The sequence below is a fragment of the Chionomys nivalis genome, chromosome 21 (assembly GCF_950005125.1).
Source record: "Chionomys nivalis chromosome 21, mChiNiv1.1, whole genome shotgun sequence".
Classification (NCBI taxonomy): Eukaryota; Metazoa; Chordata; class Mammalia; order Rodentia; family Cricetidae; genus Chionomys; species Chionomys nivalis.
In genome coordinates, this window is record NC_080106.1 from 35,021,511 (window position 1) to 35,048,457 (window position 26,947).

Sequence of the window (26,947 nt, forward strand, 5' to 3'; positions counted from 1 at the left end):
TGTGTAAGAGATGTAAAGTACATAAGGTTGAAAGATGCTTAAGTTGCATATCTAAGGAGATGTTTTAAGATCTAAAAAGATATTTTTAGGGTTGTAATATAAATTACGATAAAAAGTGGTTTAGGTATAAAACTTTAAATTTATCAAAATAGGATAGATAATAGAGTATTTTCTCCAAATATGCCAAATACAAAGACACTGGACATTGTGAATGCAATTCTTACCTGATAATTGTTCTTATTGTATATAGTTTTGTTATTTTCAAACATTTCCTTTTTATTTAGACAAAACGGAAGAAATGGTGTGGGATATTTGTACATTGTATGAGGATGCACTGTTGTGATTGGTGTAATAAAATGCGAATGGCCAATAGCTATGCAGGAGGTATAGGTAGGACTTGGAGACAGAGAGAGAACTCTAGGAAGAAGAAAGGTGCAGTCACCAGTCAGACATAGAGGAAGCAGGATGGGCAGTATGGACATAAGAAAACAAGTCATGTGAAAGAACACAGATGAAATAATATGGGTTATGGGGCTGGAGAGATGGCCCAGTGGTTGAGAGCATTAGCTGCTCTTCCAGAGGACCTGGGTTCAATTCCCAGCACCCATATGGCTGCTCACACCTGTCTGTAACTCCAGTTCCAGAAGATCTGATGCCAATGCACATAAAGTTAAATAAATGCTTAAAAAATAATATGGGTTAATTTAAGTTATAAGAACTGTTCTGAACAAGCTAAGCTGAAGTCAAGTAGTCATAATTAATAATTAATCTCCATGTCATTATTTGTGGACTGGCAGTCCTGATGAAAAAGTACTACTACAAACTAAAATGAATAACGATCTGGGTTCTATCCCTAGCACTGTATAAAACTAGGAATGTTGAAAGTGCCTGCAATCTCAGCACTTAGGAAGATGAAATACTCAATATCATCTTTAGTCATATAGTAAGTTCAAAGTCGGCCTGGGTTAAAAGAGATCCTGTCTATACTCCCAACCCCCACTATTCCAACCAAGATGAAAGTAGTAAAAACAAAAAAATCACCATGACAATGATAAATTTTTAAAATTTTAATTCATTCAAGACCTAGAGCTGATCACGTAGCTCAGTGGTAGATCACTTACAGTATCCCTAGTATAAGGCTTGGGATTCGATCCCAGTACTAACAAAAGCAAAACAAAATAAAGTACAAAATATGTTTTTAAGGTACATATTATGTGCTATGCTCATGCCCAATGGACAGCTTCCCTAGCCTACCTGTACTATTCAAAGGGTGAGGCACACTGCTCCTCTGGGTACCAGAGGGCAATGAATGGACTTCAACAACAATGTGTTTCCTGTTTTAGTATCAGAAACTGGTAAAAGGAATGCTGGGTCTGATGTCACACACATATAATTCTACCTGAAAGGTACATGAGACTCTCTCTAAAAATACCAAAAACAAAGTAACAGTGAAGGCAGACCTTGCTCAGCTAGCTTTGTCAAGACTAATAAGGCTGTTCCCTAATGTATACATGGAACTAATAAGAAATTATTATGCATTAACATTTAACGATTTAATCTCACATATAAGTTTAATAACCAAGCCACAGTCAAAGTGTCTAGTTTATAAATTCAGAGCTAAGGAATTGCAAAAAATAACAGTACTGTTAAATTTCCAATCAACGATTTCAAGGACTATGCTTACAAATTAGAGAAAAAAAAATGTGATCTCATCGTTCATGAGGATGTAAAATTATACTGCTGCTAAGTGAAAAAGTGCAACCTACCTCCATCTGATATGACGAGGTCTCCGGGTGAGGAAGCGTCATCCTTTAAAAAAAGAGAAATTTGTCACAAAGTAACTGAGTCAAGATAAAAAAAAAAAAAAAGAGCCAAACTTCTTCATAATTGAGACTTCTCTTTCAACACTTTTTTTTTTTAACAGTCTGAGCTATGATTTAAGCCAGAATTTACTGGGTTAATAGCTAATACTATACCCCCAGCCCACAAAACAATCAGCAACAATCCACTTAGCAAAAGCAAAACACAACTTCTTGGCTTAGTTCTCACAATTGCCATTTCTGTTTTCTCTAGCTGATCCAAAACATACCTCTATATCATCTTTAAAGATCGCAGGGGCAGGTTTGTACTCTGGGTCTTCCACATCCCTGTGAGAATAACAAGTATTCTAATTATTGCAATGGTCTGATGATTTCTTGACTTGTCTTAAAGGTCAAATTGATCTCAATCAACAAAAAAAGCCAGGTGTGATGGTACACATCTGTGATCCCAATGACAGAGAGGCACAGATGGGGGGACTCTGGAGCTTGCTTGCTTGCTTACCAGCTTAGTCTAATCAGTGAGATCACTCTCAAAAAGCAAGGTAGACAAGTCCTGAAGAGTAACACCTCAAGTTAGCCCATGTCCTCTAAGCACATGGTCAAGTTCATACAAGCCTAACGCACAAAAAGGATAAACCTTGGGTTGGAAAGTTGGGTCAGTAGTTTAGAGCACTTGTAGCTCTGGCAGAGGACCCAGGTTTGCTTCCTGTCATCCACAACAGTGGTTCTCAACCACTGGATCCAGTCTCAGGAGATTCAAAGTCCTGACTTTTGAGAGCACAAGGCATCCAAAGGTTATACATAAACACATGCAAGTAAAACACATAAAATAATAAAATAAATAAATCTAAAGAAAAAAGATAAACCTCATTAAGAATGGAACCAAAACACAGATGGAGAATGTGAGTCTAAAATGCACATACCCATCCATGTAATCATTTGCTCTCTGTTCAGCAGCAACAGCTTTGTCATCAGGCTTTCCCACCCTTTCCAAGAAGCACAGTGCTGGGTCCGCTCGGATGGTGTTATATTTTTCATAACCTGCATCACCAGTTTCAAAGGTAAAGAGGACAGAAAGAAACTGTGTAAATATAAAGACTCCCTATATATACAGTAAATTATATTTGGGGGTTAAAGGAACATTTTATTTAAGTAATTGGGTTAAAGATACTGTTTTGAAATCATCACAAATATTACAGTTTACTAATACTTATAAAAATTTAAATGTAGTTGGGAGGTTGTTATACACGCCTTTAATCCCAGCACTTGGGAGGCAGAGGCAGGTGGATCTCTGTGAGTTCAAGATCAGCCTGGCCTACAGAGCAAGTGTCAGGACAGGTTCCAAAGCTACACAGAGAAATCCTGTCTCAAAAAAACCAAATAAACAAACAAATAAAAAATAAAAATTTAAATGTATCTTTTACAAAGAAGAATAGAGTATGGCCCAGTTAAAAGTGTTCCTGCTCTCCTAGAGGACCCAAGTTCAGTTCCCAACACCCATATTAGGCTCATTACAATAGCCTTTAATTTCAGCTCCAGGTGATTCAACATTCTGTTTAGGACAACTTGTCCATTGGATGAGCGCGCGCGCGCACACACACACACACATTCCATCTAAAAGTAAAATCTTAAAAAACAAACCAAAAACAACAGTAAAAACAGAGTTGGAGAGATGGTTTAAATTAAGAAAGTTGTTCTTGAAGATCCAGGTTTGGTTCCCAGCACCCACCCACACGGTGGCTCACAACCATCATTAACTCTAGTTCCAGGTGATCTGGTGCCATCTTCTGGCATCTGAGAATACCATGCACACACATAGAACACATACATACATGGCGACAAAACACTCATATGTATAAAACAAAAATAAATACATCTTAACAAACAAAAAACATATAAAAAGAAAAGTAGAATAAGCTGATCATACACATAGTTCATGTAACTCTTTCTAAGGGAGGAGACTCTGTAAGACTGACGGCCCAGAGGGCAAGTCACATCTGGCACCTCCTCATGAGGAAATGAAGTGAATACAAACTTAGTTCTGACACTCTGCGGTTCTGGTGACTGTGTGTGTGTTACTGGAGTAAAACTGCAGGTGGAAACCAAGAAACTAAGCAACAGTGGGATTCCATTCTCCATCAGTGCTCTCCCCGCTCACTCGTTACTTACCGTGCTTAAAAACCCCAATAAGAAGTGACTTGTCAGCATCAAAATCCCACCACACAGCAGGAACCTCTGAGTGGTCTGGCTCTGGCACCCAAACATCAATGTCACTTAAAAACAGCACAAGATTATGAATTTTATAAATATGTATAAAGGAGGAAAAAGGTATAAATGATGCAATAGCAACAAAGATGCCATAAAATGACTAACATTACGCTCAACTAAACAAATACATTTTAGCAAGGGTTATGCCTGGTTTCATGAGGCACAGTCTCCTCACCCTTACATACACAAAGTGCTTCACTGGAATGTCATGGCAGCAAACAGCTTGGTAAAAAAAAATCTGGTTAAAATATTTTGTATATGAGAAAACTGGGTTTCAAAAGGGCAAAGGAAGTGCTTTGTGTTTCAAAAACAAGTTACATCTTTTAATAAATCAGCTAAATTTTAAAGTGTAATCTTAGGTTTTTTATTTATAATTTAAACTATGAAAAATAATACTTTTATATTTATACAACCAGTATTCTGATACAAATGACAATTCAGATTATTTCAAACTCTTCTAATAACCCATAATGCTTTGGCAAGTTGGCTGTTTTCAGGAAAGGGTTGGTGACAGCTCAAGAATCTCATCCAACCATGAGACTATTCTCCTTGAACTTTCTCCAAATAGTAGAGGTGACTCCATAAAATGACATCAGCTGTAGGTATGTTTACTTCTTTGTAGAGATTTAAAATATTGTAAAGGCCAAAAGATACATTCCTAATGCTTAATTATTAGCATGTACTGTTATATGTACGTGTATGCATGTATATACATACAAGGCTGTGGGCGTACATACGTACAGATACATACACATGGGTGTAGGTATGTTTGTGTGTGTGTAAATGCATATGCTTGTATACATGTAGGTGTATGTGCATGTGTCTGTGTGTACATATATGTATGTTTGTGTACATGTGGGTGTATGTGTGCGTGTGTCTGTGTGTGCATATGTGTAAGTTTGTGTACATGTGGGTGTATGTGTCTGTGTATGTCTGTGTGTGTGCATATGTGTATGTGTGTGTACGTGTGTGTGTCCTGATATTCAGTAGTCAAAGGGGAAAAACTGAATGGAGTATACTGAAGAAAATAAAAGACTGAGAATTTTGATACTTGATTTCATGAAACTGTCAATTTTTCTTTCTCTTTGTTTGTTTTTTGCTTTTTGAGACAGGTTTCTCTGTGTAACCACCCTAGATGTCCTGGAACTCACTCTGTTGACCAGGCTGGCCTCAAACTCACTTTGTTGACCAGGCTGGCCTCGAACTCACAGAAATCTGCCTATCTCTGCCTCCCAAGTGCTAAAACTGTCAATCTTTAAGGATGCAGAAAAATAATATAATAAAGCAATGCTATCTCTGTCTTGTCACTGTAATTTCCTACATTAATTAGCAAAGACCTTTAGGTTTAACGTGCTAAATTTTCTGGTGATAACTAAGTTCTATTAATAAAAAAGTTCTTTTTTAATTTGGCTATCATATACAGATAAGCTGGTTCATGTGCTCCTGGACTAGGCAAACACCCCTTCACCAGCAATAGTCTTGAACAAGAAGACATAGACAATGAGAAAGTTTTCCATGTGTTTAGAAAAAAAAAGGATAAGCAGCTCAGTGTTGTTTTCAGAAGTCTTTAACCCACGGTAAGATGTGGGTAAAATGAACTTTATAAACTGACAGCACTTTCAGCAAATACTTTATTATATCTTTTCTATAAATAAGTCAAAACTGAAAATGTTTTAGCTTAGTAGAGAAAAAGAGAGAGACAATGATTTTCCTGCTATTTGTCAAAAACTGACAAAGAACATGGCTAACGGAAATCTTTATCTGACGGAGTTTGTGACAAGGGCAGAGAGAATCTGGGATCCCAGAAAGGAAAACTGTAGTAGAGGATCCCCTGTCTACCACCAGGTGGCGCTTGGCTCCAGACAATTGTATAGACGGAGATTGGAAAAAAATGTTCCCGCTTGTGAAAACTTGGTTCAAATTTGAGTGTCACATGACCATGAAGTGTTTGTAAACTGTTAGCAAAAGGGATATAAGACCGGCCTGCAACTATTGTTGATTTTTGGTGGTTCTTTGTTCTTCCGCTTTGTTTGTTTGTTTAAAGGCAATCTCTTGCTATATAGACCACCAGGCTGACTAGGATTCACTATGTAGATCAGGCTGACCTGAAACTTGATCATTTTGCTTCAGCCTCCCAAGTGATTGATTTCTGTCTTTAAAAATCATTTGATGTTCTTGCATAAGGACTTCTTGAAGTTCCTCAGGTTAAATCCTTCATTCAAATAACTAAAATGAATTAAAATGGATGCCCCCTAGCTTTGTAAAGAGGTACATGGTATGTTACTAGTAGAAGATGTGCCCCAACAAGACTGGGAGAGATGGAAAGAGAGTCTTAGTCCACACCAACTAAGAAAAAGGAGGGGCCGAACAGGAAAATGAGAAAAAGAGAATATTCTAAGCAAGAATAATCAATGCTGGGACCTGTGAGAAATGTAGTTCTGAAGTGAGAAAGAGATGCAGACATGAGCTAGAGATCTGAATGCATGAAGACAGAAATAAAACATAAGCCACCAAGATGAAAACCCTCAAATAATTAAAGCTAACTGCTAAGTGATATGTCATAGTTAAACTTAATATCAAGTTGATGTGCTCTAGAATGACCCAGGAGAAGAGCCTGTGTGGGATTATTTTGACTAAGTTAAGAGAGGGGAAGACCTACTCACTGTTAGTGACACCATTCCCTGTGCTTGGATCCTACACTGTATAGAAGAAAGTGAGCTAAACACAGGTGTTCAATATTTTCTGCTTCCGGGCTGAGAATGTAACATTGTCAGCTCCATCAAGTTCCTGTTGTCCTCCTTGACATGATGAATAGACTTTTCAAAAAAAGTCTAAGTTGGGCTGTGGTGGAACACACCTTTAATCCCAACACTCAGGAGGCAGAGTTCAAGGCCAGCCTGGTCTACAAAGCAAGTTCCAGGACAGCCAAGGCTATACAGAGAAACCCTGTCTAGAAAAAGGAATGAAAGAAAGAAAAAAGAAAGAAAGAGAGAGAGAGAGGGAGGGAGGGAGGGAGGGAGGGAGGGAGGGAGGAAGGAAGGAAGGAAGGAAGGAAGGAAGGAAGGAAGGAAGGAAGGAAGGAAGGAAAAAGTCTATGAAATCAAAGAGCACTAATATGGTAGAAGAGATACTGGGTTCAAAGATGATGCATTTAGTGTACAAAGTTAAATTTAAGATTAGGGAGATATAAACTTGATAAAATCCAAAGAGAAGTAGATTTATTTTTAAATGGGAAAGTAAAGGAATGATCAATGGAACAGTGGCTATGAAAATAAAAGTAGATCAGTCATAGGCCAAAGAAAAAGAGACAATTAGTTAATAAATATTTATTGAGTACTTAGTATTTTAAGATTCCCAGTTCTATCTGGGTAAGGGGAGTGCTGGGAACTGAACCTAGGGCCTCATGTATTAGGCAAACACTCTACAGCAAACTATAACCACAGCCAAAGAAGATAATGGATGAGAATGCAATGATCAATAAAACAGCAACTTAAATTGCAATGGAAGAAAAAGTTTTGAATAGTAAAAAACTCAAGAGGCATTAAAATAAAGTAGCGAATGACTAGAGGGCTGTTTTAGATGATATGGACAGGAAGGCCTACTTGAGAGGGTAACAGTGAACTGAAATTTGAATGATATGAATGGAGAATTCTTTTAACTTTATGTGTATGGGTGGGTGCTTTGCCTGCGTGTATGTCTACATACCACTTATGCACTCTTGGTGGCCAGAAGAAGGTGTCAGCTCCCCTGGAACTGGAGTTGCAGAGTGCTGTGAGCTGCTAAGCAAGGGCTAAAATCTAACCTTGGGTCTTCTGAAGAACAGACAGTGCACTTAACTGCTGAGCAAACTCTCCAGTCACGAGAATGGACAGTTCTTTGGGAGATCTGGACAAAGCATATTTGGACCAGAACAACACAGTATAAGCTTGACCTGTTGGATGAACAGAAACAACAGAGTGGCTGGAACACTGTAGGTAATGGACAGAGCAAAAGAAGAAGGAGAATTATGTAGGGTTATTTTAGGTTATCTAGAACTCAAATTCTGTTTTAAGAAGACATTTTGTAGAGATATGCCACTGCTTTATGAAAAATCACTCTATCTGCTGTTTGAAGGACAGAGTGTAGAGAGTTTTCTGGAGGCAAGGATGATCAATTATTAGGTCTCAGCAGAAATTTAAACAGAGAATTGAGGCTAGGCGAGGAGAATGAAGGTCCTCACACTTGGCATGTTTTTCATTGAGCCAATGGGTTCTCCTTCATGAGAATGAGGGAAGGATACCCAAGAATCATACCATGGCAATATGTGATACATTCAGTATGATGGAGCAGTCTTACATATGAGAATGGAAGGAAAGAATTGGTGGGTATAGGAAGTAGCATGGATACCTATGGAAGAAAATATTTTAAGAAGTAAATAAATACAGACTTGGTGGCTGTGTCATGGGCTATGCTATAAACATTGACTAGATTGATTAGAGTAGGCTGATAAAAAGTGCAAAGAAAGAAGTAGAAACAGAAAACACAGGAGTCTGTCGAGAAGGGAATCATTAAAATGGAGCAGTATGATACATATTATGGAAGTTATTTTCCTTTTTATGATAAGTGAGTAAAATGGGCATGTTTACGCATGAGAGAAAAGGGAAGAAGGGGAAAAGAGAAAGAAAAGGAAGATTACTACAGGAGTAATGTTCTTAAATGAACAGAAGAGATGTGCTTCAAGGCAATTAATTAGCAAAGGAGGTGCATTTTTACTGTTGCCTGAGGGGCAAATGGGTAGAGATGGATGCAAGTAGCTCTTGACTGATTGTTTTTCTATGAAATATGTCACAAGGTCTTTATTAGACATGATTGGTTAATTGGAAGGTTTTGGGACACAGGTAGAAATAATTCCTCTTAAAAAGGAAGAAAAGAAATTTACTAGCCAAAGTTGTTAAATAATCTGTACTTCAGTTCATTTGATGTTGAATACGCATGGATTTGAAGTAAATCCATTCCCCCATTACATGATCTTTTTTTCCTAGTCATGTTTAGCTCCTTAGAAGAAGGTAAGAAATAGATTAAACTGAAGTTACAATGGGTATTTGGTACAGAGAGATAGGCAAGCAGTGAGGTTAAAGAATTCAGCTAATGTCCTGGAGAATAAAACTGAATAATGAGGAAAGGGGGAGCATGACAAGGTAATGTATAGTGAATGAGTGGTAAGAAGATGCTGTGATGAGGTTTAGGTTATAATGACAAACACCCAAGTGTTAGGGAGTTGAAAGGAGAAAGCAATGGTCAAAAGTCACACTGAGTGGGGAAGCAGGAGCAAGTCTACAAGTGGACATGTGATAGGGAGAAAGTTGACTGACTGTACAACAGAAACAGGTAAGGGCCCAGGAGACCAAGGTGTGGCTAGGGTCTCGTGGCTGTTGTATTAGAAGAAAACAAGAAAAGAATGAGTTCAAGAAAGCTAAATTTTCTATTTGTTGGCAGAAAGCTGAGTTTACTTCTACTTAATGGCTGCTTACATTTAGTTCCTGAAAATAAGGTGCTGAACAGGCAGTTATGGTGTGTACAAGTCTAAAACAGATGCTGCAGAGAATAGAGGAGAAACTAAAGCACACGTAGTCAAGGGGAAATGCCTACTGGATTCTTATCCATGCAGTAAAGCACAGTCTCACTTCTGTTCACTGATACCATAAACTGATTAAGGATGAATATTCATTTTGTCTTTTTCAGTGCCTGAGTGTACTCAGAATTGGTCCTGGGCTCACAGAGGTGTGGATGGGTGGTAAAACACTTGCCGAGGACGCACAAGCACCTTGGGTTTGACGCCAACAACACAAATAAAACAAAATAATCCAGGCCTTTCCCTGAAGAAATGAATGAATCACTTTTTTCATGCATGTCTATCTGAATGGCATCTTGGCTACATACAAATCTTTAAATTATTATTACCACTCCTGTTGTTGCATTTTATAACAGAGCCAAGGATGAGAGTAACAGAAAAAAGGCAAGGATCGATTCTCTGTGGCAAGGAAATTTATCTCCACTGAAGGAAAGAGCCACTTACTATGCAATTTTCTTTCATTGTATGGTTTTTATTTTATTGCGTTACTGGAAAGTAAACAAAAATTTAAGTTACCTTGCATCAACTCCATCAAATACTTTTTGACACTCATTTCCAATGACTTCTTGCTTTAGATAGTAAAGCATCCTTACACGAAGCAAAACTCTAAAATAAAATAAAGGAGACAAAGATATTAGTCACTAAAGCAAAAAACATTTTTTATTTTGTTTTGTTTGTTTGTTTGTTTGTTTGAGAGAGGATGTGTATGTAGCTTTGGCTTGCCTGGAGCTCACTGAGTAGAATATGCGTGCCTTGAACTCATGGATGAATTCTCTTGCATTGCCTTCCAAGCAGCAGAGTATAGGCATATTTATTCCCTTGCTTATATAGAGTCTTTCAATAATTGAGTAATAGTTATATATGTTTAAATAACTCTCATTACTGATGATACAAAAGATGCTGCAAAATCTTCACAGTGGTCACTATTTACTGCACGGGAAGAGAGGAGTTTATCTGGAGATTAGGTCTATTTGATGGTAAAAATATATAAGATGTTTCATGATTGCTTGAAGATACCATTTGAAGTTAACAATCTCAGACCATACCATCACTAGACTGGAAGGTGACTGTTTAGAGAACGGGTTCTCCACCGCCCACCACCTACTTGTTGCAGTGGTGCTTTACATGCTTTTTGTAGCCTTCGTCTTGAAGGAGCTGCTCAGGATTATACTTCCGAAGCCACTCTGCTTTCTGTATATCAAAGGAGCTTGTCTGAGTCTTTACTTTCTTCCCCTTCCGGCCCCTAGGCACAGGAGCTGAGAGGCCTGTTAAGATGAAGGTTCACATGAAAGAACTTGTATAAAAAGCTATGACTTGAAAGATTTTTCCAATACAAGAAATTGCTAGAGACTTTCCGGGGTCACTGAAGGTTACTGAGGTCTTTAGCACATTAATGGCAATAGAACTGACAAAATAACAAATCAAATACAATTCAAGATGGTTTTATAAAAATTAAGTCAAATTTCACAAATGAGGCAATACTTTATCCCAAATTACAATATTTATAATAGATTCCTTCGGCTTTGTAACCTATCCCCCCTTTTACCATTGATTCACTGGTTATCAGAAATGTATCTGTCCTTTGGCATTTCAGAATTTGCTTTATTAATAATATGGAATGGTCTAACCTTAAGAGAGCTAAAGTCATTTTTATGCCCTTGAGAGTTTTACTATGAATTTCTTTAAAGAATAAAAAGCATCACTGTTCATGTGCCACATTTGCTAAGTTTTCCAGGAAAGGGAATCAACCACATCTGTAGCTTACACAGTCTTCTCCGGCCTAATGCACTCATCTACCCCAGAAACCAGCAACACTGGAACTGAGGCTGGCTCCTTGCTTATTATCAAAACATATTCTTATGAAATATTTTGTTCTATAGAGTTGAGTAAGCTTAATACTTCACATTTCTTCCTTTATTTAATGCATGGTTTTTAGGGAAGAACATAATCATATTTCTGTGATTCTTTCACCTTTACCTAAAGAACTATCCTCAAATTAATTAATTTGTCTCTCTACTGACCACTTCATCCAAAGCAAATGCTTGTTGCGGTGCTATCTTGGAAGTGCGAACGGTTACAGCACTAGTTTGCAGTGCCTATTAAACCTGTAGCCATTTAATTAATTAAACCTAAAGTCTATGTCTGTCTACCTAGTTAGAATGTAAGGTGGAGGAGCTCAGTGATCTTCTCTATTTCTTTTTATAACATGTACATTGGCCAAGAACATATCAGACAGTCAATAAATATTTTTTGATTTGAAAGAACAAAACTATAAAATAAGTTTAAAAGCACAGTCATTTTTCATTTTTGTAGAAAATGTAATCATTTTATGGCCAAATTTTATTTTATTCTGAAATGTACATTCTGTTAGCAAAGCTGTAGAGAAAAATTCTTGCATATACCACTGATAACACTGCAAACTCGTCACTTTGAACAACATACTACTGATGTGTCATATAATTTATCAGATCTACCCAAAGACTATATTTAAAATACTAATGATGCAAATACCTTCAGTGGAGGGAGATTACCCATATGCATGAGAAGGGGTATACAGAGCTTCTTACCGACAAATTCAACAGTGTCAGACTGGAGCCAGAAGGCCTATCACTAAAGAAGATGCAAGGCAAATTATCAAACACCCAGACCATGAAATACTAAGAAAAGGCTGGATACACAGCCAAATGGCCATATTGTGACATACTGTGAGGCCAACAATGTGCAAAGTGATACAAATTTAACAGGAATATGAAAAGCCCCAAATCCATAATACTGGCATTTTCTAAAGCTTGATTTTTGACTGTAAAGGTTAAGTTTTTTAATACTATCTGTATTACTTTGAAATTTTATACAAAAGTACATTAAGTATTATTTATACAAGAAGACTTTTTTGAAGGAAAGAAATATACTTGCCTAAATGATTTTGTAGCTCACGTGTCTGGCCATCTTCAGTGGGGGTGATGAGATCCCATATAAAGCCTTTAATTTTCTCATCACCTCGATAATGAACTAGGCAATAAGCCAAAAGAGCTCGGCAAATGATTTCTACGTCGTGTTCATTCAGCTGCCGTTTAAAACGCCCATGAGACAAAATCTCTCTCCATCGGCCCCACCTGGTTAAAAAAGGAACAGTCACAGTAATATTTACTTAAGTCTGAGCAAAAGAAAAACAAAACAAAACAAACAACAACAACAAAAAACTCGGGCTGGAGAGATGGCTCAGAGATTAAGAGCATTGCCTGCTCTTCCAAAGGTCCTGAGTTCAATTCCCAGCAACCACATGGTGGCTCACAACCATCTGTAATGAGGTCTGGTGCCCTCTTCTGGCCTGCAGGCATACACACAGACAGAATATTGTATACATAATAAATAAATAAATATTTAAAAAAAAAAAGAAAAAAAAACTCATGCATAAAAGCCAGGAAAAAGAAAAAAATGTGTCATTATAAAGATTTACTAAAGCTTTCTCTTGTATACAGAACAAAGAGGCAAAGAAGAGTAACTTTCAATATATCTTACTCAGTGACAGAGATACTATTGCTTTGAATTACTGAATGTGCAGATTTCAACAAGGAGCTTGACATTAGTGATTCATTCAACTAGTGTAAATACAGAAAGATTATATATGCTAAACACAGATTTGGGATAATTAAAAATAAATGTTATTGATTTTAATAAGATGATTGAAAATAGTATATATTTAAGTTTATATATAATTGTTTATAACAAATACTAAAAATAACATTTTACCCATAAACCAGCAGGTTTTTCTCAACTCTAAAGCATTCAGTTCTTCCATAGCCACTGGACCGGTCACAGGGTCTCCGGAGTTTGGGTTTTTCTTCTCCTTCACTTTCAGCTTCAGATAATTCAGCCAATTCATCTTTTGTGGCACTAAAGGGTCTGGTTTGCTTCCTAATTCTTGGGGTGTCGATAACTAAACTGTTCTGTAAAAGTTGATGTTATAATTAGGGAAGGTACTTTAACAATTTATTTACAGCAAAACTATTTTCACTTTTTAAATTATAGAAATATAAATAGTAGTAGAAAGAAAAAATAAGTAACAGATCTAGTATTCTATCAAGTCAACTGAAGATACCTTCTTTTAAAACTGTTATGATACATATACAGTTTTCTGACATTACATTCATGGAATAAAAACAATTGATATTTTCTAGGATTAGTAAAAAAATTATTGACTTTACAGTAACTGTTCTGGTGGGAGTTCCATCCGAAGCCCCTGCCATCTATAACCCAAAGAGGATGGGATGCTCTGGTGGGAGTTCCATCCCAAGCCCCCTCCCCCCTCTCTCTCCAAGCCATGCTGCATCTCAGAAAGCTCGCCAAATAATGACCCCTACCCAAGAGATGCTCAAGGTCACTCCAACAGGGTATTTAAACTGGTCCCCGGAAAACAGACATGTGGTTTTACGGTCTCACTTATCTGTCTCCTCTCTGGGGGTTTGGGAGCATTTTATCCATTAAACCTAGGCTTTTTCTAATTCGGTCTGATTTGGTCTCATTTGGATTGATGCATAGGCAGAGGACCTTTGGGGTAGAAAATTTTCAATAACCAAAATATAATTTTTAGACTCAATTTGAACTTCATGATTTATTTACTAAAATTTGGATTGCTTTCAACTTTAGAAAAAATGATGAAGTAAATGTTTTTTAAAATTAAAGGAATAGGAATTGAGATACTGGTCAAATGTTGTTAATATTTTGAAGAACTAGAAACATAATTACTTATGTACAGAATAATTATATTAATATATAAAAAGGCAAAGCAGTGTCTCAGTCCCTCATGACCAATTCAGCTTAACTCATTCAATTAACTCCTGTGTTTGCCTCTAATATAGGTACTGTTGATACAAACATCAGTAATACAGATTCTGCTTAAAAGGAATCCAAAACTTTGGCAGTCAAATAAATATGTTAAAAATAAGTACTATTCAGGATGTTTTACAATATAAGAAGAGTACAAAAGCTGACTGGAAGTTAAAGTATAAAGAATTTTTAAAGAATTAGAGTTTTGAAAGGTAGTCACTATCATGACAAGAAAGGAAACAAGGGGCGGGAAATACCACGAGAAACTTAGGAAAGCCCTAGAGCAGAAAAAGATACATAGAAGCAGAGGAAGTCAGGTTCAGAGGATAAGGGTCCTTGGACAGTGCACTGTACTTAAAGAATACACATGTAATCATGTGATCGCTTGTTACACAGCAATCTTTGCTAAATTTCTCTGGTATAAAGTTAATAGTTTTGCTTATCTAATTAACATATTTTAGAGAATTTATATTGAGAACACAGAAATATCCTCTTTGTTTTTCATTAGAAATTTATTCATTTACGTATTTTATGTATATAAAAGTGTCATGTACTCCTGTATGACAGAAGAAAGAATCTAGTTCCATTTTAGATGGCTGTGAGCCACCACGTGGTTGCTGGGAGAGTTGAGCCGTTTCTCCAGATGTGTCATCTTTCCAGCCCCATTTGTTTCCTTAATCCACTACTTTTAAAATTAGTATCAGAGCGAATTAGGAATGATGTTACATTCCCCTCATTTCTTCTTCATTAATTGGAATTTTTATAAGGAAGAATTGTCTGTTTTCCTTTTCGCTAGTTTTTTTCTTCTTCATTTTTTTCCAAATGATTTGTATTTGAATAATGTTTCAGGCATTTTAAGTTCTTGATGAATTTCTATATAATAGAAATGTTAACTTTCATATGTACGTCTGGCACAAATAGTTACGAGTATGATAGCACTTTCATAAATACTTACCCTGCCACTGATGGCATCTATATCTATTTCTGCTTTTTTAGCCCATTTTTGCCAGAAGTTGGGATCATCTAAAGAAATATCTGTCCGGTTTCCAGATGCTACAAAACTTGCCTGAAATATATAATAGCAAGTTGTTAAAATACTTAAGACATTAAAAAGACCTTTGAAAATAAACTATCATCTGTTTGCATTTACTGTGCACAAAATTTGAATTTAGCATACATACAAACACTAAAGACATGTTCCAATACAGTGGCCTTAAATATAAGAGCATTTGTTCAAAGCAAATGTTTTTAAAGTCAACACAGACTATAGTTTAGGAGCAGAAAAAAGTAAGTTACTATTGTGGGTTAATTTTATAGTTTTCAATAAACAAGGATAATAATTTCTTTTTGGTAGGAAATGACATAAGACAGAGGCATACTTTCTAAAATACTATAGGAGAATTAAAAAATTATGGTAGAATTAGCCAGCTGTGGTAGCACATGCCTTTAAATCCCAGCAGAGGCAGAGGCAGGCTATCTCTGTAAGTTTTTGGCCAGCCTGGTCTACAAAGTGAGTTCCAGGATAGCCAGGGCTAAGTAAGAGAGACCTATTGCAAAGAAACAAACAAACAAGAAACGCAAAAAACAAAAACGACAAAGAAGCAGCAGCAGCAACAACAGCAGCAATTATGATAGAATTTAATTTATGGGCTAGCAAGATAGCACTTTGCTTTCCCTTTATCAAATAAGTAATTAAAATTTTAAATTAGACTTGTGCTTGTGTGCTATGTTATGCAGTATCTGTATGTGTTTGTGGGCTACAACAGAGTATGCACATGTGGTGGTCAGAGGTCCCACTATACTTTTTTTTTTTTTTAAGTTATTTTTAATCTTATGTGCATTGGTGCTTTGCCTGCATGTATGTCTGGGTGAAGCTGTCAGGTTCCCTGGTAGTGGAGCTACAGACAGCTGTGAGCCACCATGTGGGTGTTGGGAGCTGAACTCGGGTCCTCTGGAAGAGCAGCCAGTGTTCCTGAGCTGTAAGTCATCTCCCCAGCCCCCTTCTATTTATTTTGAGATAGGTGCTCTCCTTTTACACAGAGTTCACTGATTAGCTAGGCAGGCTGACCAGGTAGCTTCAAGGCTCGTCTTGTGCTAAGGGTGCAGATTCGAGCCACTTTTGCCCTGCTTTGTTGTTTGTTTTTGATGCAGTGGATAGGGACCTGAACTCAGGTCCTCATGCTTGGATAACAGGCACACCTATGGCTGAGCAATCCCTCAGACTGTCCTTATATATTAAAGTCAATGTAATGATTAACTCTTCTACATCACTACACACACACACATACACTAAATTTCTAAAGTTTATGTGTGTGTTCATGTATGTATGTGGGTGTACATGGAGGAAGCCAGAGGACAACTTCAAAGGAAAGTCTCAAAAACACCACTACCCAATTTCAATTGAGTCATGGTCTCTTCTAGTCTGAAGCTCATGAAATAGTCTCAAGGTGCTTGCCAGTAAACCCTAGGGATCTGTTCTCATGTGTTTCTACCTACCAATGCCAGGCTGACAAGCATGTTTGTGTGATATGGAGATCAGACTTAAGTCCCTGTGCTTACAAGGTAAGTACTATATCAATTGGGCCATTCCTCTAGCCAATTTCCTACTTTATTCTGCCTTTATTACACATAATCTTTAGTTTCTAAATTTTTATTTCTAATGTTTCTCCTGACTAATGCTTACAACTGTTTCAAGTTATTACATGCATTCCATTTTACTGAGATAAGGAGAGTACATGTAAAACTAGATATAAGACAGAACAAATGGAAGAAAGATTATCTATTATAACTGATAGAGTGCTTGCCTAACATGCACAAAGCCCTGGGTTCAATACCTATCAGATCACAAAACTGACTATGGGTGGTGCTGTATCACTGTGATCATAACACTCTCGAGGTGAAGCCCCAAAATCAGATGCTCAGTGCTATCCTTGGTTACACTGCAAGTCTGAAGCCAGCCTGGACTACAAGACAGCCTAGCTCAGAACAAAGCCACAAGTGGTTACTGATGCTAATTTAGCATGTTGAAAGATGAAAAAGAAACAAAGATACAAATATTTCCAGAAAGTAATATGTGAACATTACTACTACATTTATAAATTAGGACCCTGTGATGGCTGTTCATGGTTGTCAACTTGACTACATCTGAAATTAACCAAAACCCAAAGGGCTGGACACACCTGTGAGGGATTGTTTTCTTAATTAAATCTGGATCTTTGAGGTGGGAAGATCCATCTATTAATTAATCTAGGCCACAGCTTCTGCTGGTAGCCTATATAAGGGACAGGGAAGAAGGAAGTGCTCGCTCCCCGCCCCCTTCTCTCTCTGCTTACTTTGTCTTGCCCTTGACAGTAAGTCTATTCCATTACGGGCATTAGAGTCTACTTCTTCCACATTCTGGTATATATGGAAGACCAGCAGACACATTCAGCCTCATGGACTGAGCAACTCCTACATTTTGGACCTTCCATTCATATTCTGCCACTGTTAGAATAGCTGGTCCACAGGCTCTAAGTGACACTAATAAATTATATATATTATATTATAAATATAAAATATAATATATATATATTACTCTAGGGCAGTACTTCTCAACCCTCCTAGTGCTATGACCCTTTATTTTGGCTCATCCTTAAGTTGTGGTGATCCCAGTCATAAAATTATTTCATTGCGGGGGCTGGAGAGATGGCTCAGTGGTTAAGAGCATTGCCTGCTCTTCCAAAGGTCCTGAGTTCAATTCCCAGCAACCACATGGTGGTCCACAAACATCTGTATTGAGGTCTGGTGCCCTCTTCTGGCTAACTGCATACAAAAATAAATAAATAAATATTAAAAAAAAATTATTTCATTGCTACTTTATAACTGTAATTTTCTTACTAAATATCTGATATGTAGAATAGCCAAAAGGTTGAGAACCGCTGCTCTATAGAACCCTGACAAACCCTCACTGTGTGTTACTGTAAGAAGGAACCAAACCGAAGAAATTTTAAATAAAATTTCTATTTTGAATAGGAATCAAATAAATTTTAAGTTCCCGAGACTTCCCTGGGTAACTGACATCACTGACATCCTGGTTAGGAAGTTGAGACATAAATGGGGGCAAGCAACCCTGCCACACTCAAGTAAACGAACCAACAAAAACAAGATAAGTGTACCACATAGGGAAATATTCCTAGGAAAGTCCCATATCCCTGAATCCTGATTGGTAGAAAATGTAACTGTAACTTGGCACAGATGTTTGTGGTTTTCAGGCTTACTACATTATGCTTGGGGGGAGGGGGCGCAGTTCAGATCCCAGGTCTGTTTGGTGGCCACGATTGATTGATCAGTAGCAGCTTGATTATCATAAATTTTGTTTTCTGCATTTACTTGGTGTGTGAGTTGAGTTGTCTCCAGGCAGACCTCATAATATTACCTTAGCAAATGTTGACCCACGTCCTTCTGATTCAATTGTGATAGTTTTCGTTCGACGGAGTAAAATCTGGTCAATATCTTCTTCACAGAACTTAGAGCCTTCATCTTCCTCTTCCATAATGGCTCCATATGCACCTCTTCGAAGCAGGTCTTCTATTTCCTTTTTGGAAAGCTGCTGAATCTAAATAGAAAAAAAGGTAAATCTAGGAGTTACAGTACTTTAAATGTCACAAAATATGGAAACTACCCCAATGAACACTAAAAACATGCAGTGTCTTATTATGGGCTTGGGCCACACGCGAGAAAGAATTCTCTAGAATAATATATTGAAGTTACTATTTTTTGCTGTTTTAAAAATATAAACTACCACCTAACTAAAATGGTTTCAATTAAATTAATGCCCAAAGGCCAAGCAATTTCCATTTTAGTACTATGAATCTATATTAAGCAAAATATTTAAGCCAAAACAACAAAAAACAGACAAACCCACAATCCATGATATGTAACAAGACAAAGCCAATGTTAGAAGCTGGTAATTAAACTTTTAACAACTGAAAATCTTCCTGAATTCTAGTAAGTTAAGCATGATACAGATGTCCTCAGAAGGTAGTAAACATGCCTATCTCGGAAAGATTCTTATGGTCCAGTAGTTGTTCTGAAGCTACATACACAGAAGAAAAGGACTCAAAAGTACCAGCTAAGCATGTCTCCATTGTGAAGATGACCTTGTGCACAAACCGTGAACGAGACGGTGAGAGTAAGACAAAAGTGTACATACGCCACTGACAGTGCCGTCTCTTCCGCTCATGCTCTGTAACACAGCTTTGTCTAGGCCCAGTTTCAAGCTGGCTCGGTCAAACATCTCTCTCTCATACGAGTTACGAGTTACTAATCTGTAGACTTTAACTGCTTTGTTCTGCCCAATTCTGTGACAACGAGCTTGGGCCTAAAGAAAATGAAAAGTTACAGATTATCTCTCACAAAATGCATGTGACAGTAAACTATATACATAAACAAGGAAGCATATGAATAGTTTTTGATATGATGAAAAATAATCCCACAATTGGAGGTATTTATAAATCATTTATGGTTTATTATGTTTTTAAGTTAAGTTAGATAAATCAGGATATTTATTTCTCTTGTGTGTATGTTATGTGGGCAAGTGTGTGCCAAAGCACAAGTATAAAGGTCAGAGGATAACTTTTGGGAGTTGGTTCTCTCCTACTATGTGGGTCCTGGAGATTAAATCAGGCTGCTAAGCTTGGAAGCAAGAGCCTTTATCCACTGAGCCATCATGCCAGCCTGGATTATTGTATTTTAATGGGGATGTTATTTGGCAACCCTTATTAGAAATCCAAAATCCTAGCTAAGTGTGGCAGTTCACATCTGTAATCTCTGCCTTTGGGAGGTCAGTCTGGGCTACATAGTGAGTTTAAATCAGTCTGACCACAGTAGGACAAACACCTCACCCCCACCACTGCCAAAACAAAAATCAAATAAAAACAAAACAAAAAATCCCAAACAAACAAATTCAAAATAAACAAAAAATCATACTGGGTATGTTGGCATCTGCCTTTGATTCCAACAGTTGGGAAGCTGAAGCAGGAGAACCTCTGTGAGCTTTAAAGACAGCCTGGTCTACTTAGTGAGTTCCAGGCCGACCAGGGATACATAGTGAAACCTTGTGACTCCAAGTAAAATGACATAAAATATTCAAAATGACAATAAATAAAAATTATAACAATAAATTTAATAAAATTTGAAATTTTCTGAGTATAAATATGATACAGTAAATGGAAGCGATATTATTATGTAGTCTATAAAGGTAGATACTGTGTCCTATTATGGAATAATCTTTTTGTACCCTGTGAGGACGTGTCTTTGCAAAGGTGCCTTCTGATTGGTTTAATAAATGTGAAATAGCCAATAGCTAGGCAGGTAGAAGACAGGTGGAACTTGTGAAAATAAAGAGAGCCTGGGAAAGGAGGGAGGAGTCCAAAATAGAGGCAGCAGAAGCAGGAGATAAACATGCTGTGATGAAAAAATGTATTGCCATGTGGTAGAAATATGAATTAATTTAAGTTGTAAGAACTAGTTAGTAACAAGCCTAAGCATCAGCTGAGCATTTATAATTAATAATAAGTCTCTGTGTGGCTATTTGGAAGTGAGCTAGCAGGACAGAAAACCCTGCCTGCAGTGTCCTTCAATGCATGCATATATTGCACCATGTACGTGCCCAGAGCCCTCAGATGCCAGAAGAGAGCACCAGCTCCCCTGGACTAGTACAGATAGCTATAAACCACAACATGGATGATAGAAATTAAACACAGGTCCTCTGCAAAAACAGCCAGTGATCTTAACTACTGAGCTGTCCCCCACCTCCAATCACACTTAACATTCGTTTCTAAGAAGTCCATAGAAAGCTTAAATTTCAAGCCCTCGTTATCTACAGTGTTTTGAACATGGATTTATTATGGCAAAATTTCACATATACTGTATGATGATTACATTACATTAGCACAAACGTACCTTATATAAAAGGAAATGAACTTCTAACATCTTAATTTTACCATGAGTAAGCTACAGTTAGAAGTAGAGCTCAAGCTTCTTACGTTTATAGGATGCGTTGGGGAGGCAGCGAGGGAACCCAGGCCTAGGACATCACCTTTTATAAGAAACCATTCTTCCACTGAGCTAGGTGACCATCACCCATACTTTATTTTTGCCCCATATATTATTTTATTGTTTTGTTTTGTTTCTAAAGTTTTTTGAGACTGTGTTTATGTATAGCCCTGGCTGTCCTAGAACTCACTCTGTAGACCAGGCTGGTCTCAAACTCAGAGATGTGCCTTCCTCTGCCTCCCGAGTGCTGGGATTAAAGATGTGTACCACCATGTAGTTTTTCTTTTTTTCTTTTTCTTTTTGAGGCAATTTTCACTATTTAGGCTTGGCTGGCCTGGAGCTGACTATATAGACCAAGGTAACCTCAAATTCAGAGATTTGCCTGCTTTGGCCTCAGGAGTGTTGGGATTCAATCATGCATGGCTTACCCCATATTTTAAAGAACACAAATATTATTATGTTCAATTATTCATATATTTTCATAAGTAAGAAACACAAAGAAGTATATTTTATTATCACCAAGTGATAACTAAAATAGTTTCACTATGTACTGCTGTTTCTTAAAGAAACACATGTTAGCCCGGCGGTGGTGGCTCACACCTTTAATCCTAGCACTTGGGAGGCAGAGGCAGGCGGATCTCTGTGAGTTCGAGGCCAGCCTGGTTTACAAGAGCTAGTTCCAGGATAGCCTCCAAAGCTATAGAGAAACCCTGCCTCAAAAAAACCAAAAAGGAAAAAAAAAAAAAAAAAAAAAAAGAAACACATGTTAATCCGCCTATATAAAAACAAAAGATGAGAATCACTAAGAAAAATAGCATGAATTTTTTTAAAAATTACATTCCTTGTTAGTCAAGAAATTTATTACCTGGAGGTCATTTTGAGGATTCCAATCAGAATCAAAAATTATGCATGTATCAGCTGCAGTTAAGTTGATGCCCAGACCACCAGCTCGGGTACACAGGAGAAAAACAAATCGATCTGAGTCAGGTTTACTAAATCGATCTATAGCTGCTTGTCGAAGATTTCCTCTGACTCTCCCATCAATTCGTTCATATAAATATCTATTTAAGTGAAAACCAGAAAGTTTAAATGTTGAATATAGTGAAACTGAAGATATGCTCTACCAACGGCAAAGTCAGTGTCCCTGTACCATACTATGATTCTGCTATAATTAAAAAACAGCATCATAAAAAATACTTCTACATTTGAAACACAAGGAAACATAAAGATACTCTGAGAGGACTACACAAGAAGCTGTAAATGTCCCCATGGCATGCCCTCAACTGACACAGCACGTCTGTGGAGGACACGCTGGAATGCTGTACAAATCTGTAGTCATTACACCAAGCAATAATTTTTAAATCTGTTATCCTTCCCTATCTAATATTCGATTTTTAAAAAACAATTTATTTTTATTTTATATGCATTGGTATTTTGCCTACATATACTCAGATCTTGGAGTTGCAGACAGCTGTAAGCTGCCATGTGGATGCTGGAACCCAAACACAGGTCCTCTGAAAGAAGAGCCAGTGCTCTCAACCACTGAGCCATCTCTCCAGCCCCTAAGATTCAATTTTTTACTACAAGACATCAAATACACATCATTTCAGAAGCTATTGCAGAAATTTAAATAGTATTCACTTGCCATACTTTCTTTGGTTCTTTCTACATATTTCTTAGATTTTTAGAACAAAACAGAGCATGATTTATGTTACTTGTAGTTTAAAAAAAAAAAAACAACAAAACCCTAGGGTTTTCCATGAAATTCATCATTAGACATATTTGAAATCTGTTTGCACAGATTTATCTCCTCATAAGTTCTTTATACAGGGTAATCAAGAAAATGTCATTATGAGGGGCTAGAGAGATGGCCCTGTGTTACGTGATCTTGTTGCTTTTTGAGAAGACTGAGGTTCAATCCTCAGCAGTCACACCCACATCAGGCGACTCACAGCAGCCTCTACTTCCAGTGCCATGGTCTCTGACTCCCTCTGGCCTCGTTGGGCACCTGCACACATGTGGTGCACATAAACTCACACAGACACAGATAAATACACATGAATAATAAATATTCAAAAAAAAAAGAAAACTGAAAGATTTTTTAAGGGCCATATTGTGATACAATGATCTTCTCTGGTATAACATTGAGAGCAATACACATTTTAGTATGAGTTCACAGAAGTGGAAATACTGCTCACAAATACAGGGTCTCAGGTTTAAACCATAGTACTGCAAAGAAGAAAAAAAGAGTCATAATGGAGCTTAGAAGATTTTCTCAGTTGGAAAAGTGCTTGCTAAACACATCTGAGGACTTTAGCTTTGATCCCCAGTATCCTAGTAATTTACAGTGATATCCAGGAACAGTAGGATGTATCTGTGATCAGGGTTAGGAGGAGGAGATAGGAGGATCCTTGGGCTCACAAGCCAGTAATTTTAGACAATCAGTGAGCTCCAGGTATCAACACAAACACACACATACATCACATATATAATATGTACACACTGCACAAAGTAGCAATAAAAATGAACTACATAATCATATAACATGAAAAAATATAAGCCTTTTCTAAGGTAAAGTGATAAAAATCTTTCATACTAAAATCAATAGTTAAAATTTCTGATTTCCTTTTATAATATGTTGATATGAGGTTAAAATTTTAACAGTCTTATAAAATTCCCAAGTGTGTTTTATTTATTTATATAAATATTGACTAATTAATTCAATATTGAATTATTGTCACGAACCAAAACCGGAAATGGAATAACAAATTCATATTAAATAAGCCATAAAAGATAAAAATATAAACACATTTTATAAAGCATAAGAACAATTTACAAGTTCTAATTATACCAACAAAATAAAATAGAAATAAAAATATTACACTAAAGTTTATGAATCAGGTGAAATAAATAATATAATTTCGTACCTTTTATGGATGAGATAGTCTTCCAGGATGTCAAGGCAGCGTACCATCTGAGAGAAGATAAGTACTTTATGGCCTCCTGCTTTCATTTTGGGCAGTAACTTATCAATGAGGACCAATTTACCAGCTGACTGGATCATTGCTTGCAGATGAAAATCAGAAGCAGATGGATTGTATGTATCTCGAAATTCTCCAAGTATTTTCTCCTCAGCACCTATAAAAGAAAGATGGAATAATATGAGCAATGAAAATTTTCAGGTGATTTCCAGCTGGTTTAAATGAGAATTGGTGCTCTTCTATACTTTGGTAATATACAACATTCTAGTGGCAACTATATTGCTTTTAATAGAATTATTTAAATTTGTGTCAAACCTCCCACAATATAACATTGTTAATTTCACTGAAGATACAGTGGCGATCTTCAAAATCTTTTGAAGTCTTTTGCTGAACAGTAAATGAGCGTGCCTAGGAAAGACTGAATAAAACCATGGGCCTGCAGGGCGCGGCGGCTCATGGAAACCTGAAGCAAAAAGACTGCTTGTGCATTTGTCCCAGCAAGGCGTTACCCAGGAAGGCCTGACCTCTTATCCGACCCCAAATCACCCCAAAACTAAACCAACCAAACAAGAAAAAATAAAAGTCAAAGTCAAAATAAAGGAAAAGAACTTCGGTCCAAACCCAAGGAAATAAATGCACACACTTTTAAACATGCATGTATATAACCAAACATACATACACACACATACTCACACACTTTTTTTTTGGAGGGGGTTTGAGACAGGATTTCTCTACATAGCCCAAGCTGTCCTGGAACTCTAAGGAATTCTCTAAGATAAACTGAATTCTTAATCTTGTGACATGTGCTCGAAATAGACCACAGCAGTCACACTGCCTCTGACACCCAGACACTTTCCAGCCCTCAGAACAGCATAAGAAAGTGGTAACATGGACAGCTGCAAATGGGGTGCTTCACTTCTTTACTGAGCGCTATCTGCTGCAAAGGAATATGTCTGTTGCAACTCCTTTTAGATACCTTTGATAAGATATGGATGATTACAGCATTTCCTGAGCTCCATCATGGTGTTGACTAAGTTAGGTACATTTGTTTGTCCAGCTCCTTTGGATAGAAAGGAGAAGTTCTTCTCTAAAATAGCCCTATAGTATTTCTTTTGAATGTTGGTAAGCTCTACTTCAATAATTGTCTCTTCCTTAGGGGCCAATTTCTTTTCCACATCTTCTTTTAATCGTCTCAGCATCATTGGTTTAAGGATAGCCTGGAGTTTTTGTACCTGAGTAAAAAAAGCATGATAGAAATGATAAAATACCAGTATATATTCAATTATCCATAGAAAGTAATTATAACAAAGGATTTGATGTGCTTATTTTAAAAACACAATAGAATACCTGTTCCTCTGTTTTCAGATCTCCAAATTCTTGCATAAATGTTGACTCAGAAGGAAACCTTAAGGGTTCAAGAAAGTGAAGAAGGCTGAACAGTTCTTCAACTGTATTTTGAAGAGGAGTGCCAGTCAAAAGCACCTTGTGCTCCTACAGAAAATAAGAACAATTGAGAAAACACCTTAGTACTAAAATTAAATGGAAGCTGATATAGGAAATCACATGTTCATTGAAATACTAGCAAGTAGTTTCTGACTATAATATTCACAAATTGATTTCAATGCAACAATTTCCTCAAATATTTAGCAACAATAACCCAATCAATTAAAAAAACTTTGTCAATCTTGCAATTTATCATTATCTATGTTATTTTTGCCTATTCATGCCTATAAAAATTCTAAACATTTGAAGAACCATATTTTAGGTGTTTTTAAGAACAAAAAAGTTTCTAATCTATATGGGAAGTAGAAAAAGACAAGATCTCCTGAGTAAATTGGGAGCATGGGGATCATTGGAGAGGGTAGAAGGGGAATGGAAAAGGAAGGGAGGGGAGTGGAGAAAAATACATAGCTCAATAAAAACAATAAAAAAATTAAAAAATAAATTGCAAAAAAAGAAATTAAAATAAAAGAACAAAAAGGTTATTTGTCTCTTTGTACTTGACATCAGTGTGAGAACAGGATCAAAGGAAGTTCATTTTTATAATTTGGTTATGAATATTCAATTCTTCACAGAAAATTTGTTGAATCACTGAAGTTTTTTTTTATTTATTATGGATACAATATTCCGTTTGCATATATGCCTGCAGGCTAGAAGAGGACACCAGACCTCATTACAGATGGTTGTGAGCCACCATGTGGTTGCTGGGAATCGAACTCGGGTCCTTTGGAAGAGCACGCAATGCTCTTAACCGCTGAGCCATCTCTCCAGTCCCCAAATCACTGAAGTTTTATAATCCAAATAAGTAAATGGTTGACTGGATTATGCTTTCAACTATAGAACTCCATCAAATTTTAAGGGAAAATAAGAATATTTTAATAATATAATTATTTAAAATTTGATTT

The 26,947-nt window shown here is 36.9% G+C and overlaps 1 protein-coding gene across 8 annotated transcripts in view; it reads right to left on the reverse strand.

Moving 5' to 3' along the window:
* Chd9 (chromodomain helicase DNA binding protein 9) overlaps positions 1–26,947 on the reverse strand; it is a 216,184-nt gene that overhangs the window by 32,703 nt on the left and 156,534 nt on the right. For all 8 annotated transcript variants that reach the window (XM_057754378.1, XM_057754381.1, XM_057754376.1 and 5 more), the window contains 15 exons: positions 25,890–26,033; positions 25,519–25,774; positions 24,489–24,699; positions 22,427–22,622; positions 19,718–19,885; positions 18,941–19,120; positions 15,482–15,592; positions 13,450–13,646; positions 12,613–12,812; positions 10,805–10,964; positions 10,216–10,305; positions 3,990–4,093; positions 2,744–2,861; positions 2,090–2,147; positions 1,767–1,809 (listed from right to left, as the gene is read on the reverse strand). In XM_057754378.1, the coding sequence (XP_057610361.1) occupies positions 1,767–1,809; positions 2,090–2,147; positions 2,744–2,861; positions 3,990–4,093; positions 10,216–10,305; positions 10,805–10,964; positions 12,613–12,812; positions 13,450–13,646; positions 15,482–15,592; positions 18,941–19,120; positions 19,718–19,885; positions 22,427–22,622; positions 24,489–24,699; positions 25,519–25,774; positions 25,890–26,033 (2,236 nt within the window). The remainder of the gene's footprint in view (positions 1–1,766; positions 1,810–2,089; positions 2,148–2,743; positions 2,862–3,989; positions 4,094–10,215; positions 10,306–10,804; positions 10,965–12,612; positions 12,813–13,449; positions 13,647–15,481; positions 15,593–18,940; positions 19,121–19,717; positions 19,886–22,426; positions 22,623–24,488; positions 24,700–25,518; positions 25,775–25,889; positions 26,034–26,947) is intronic.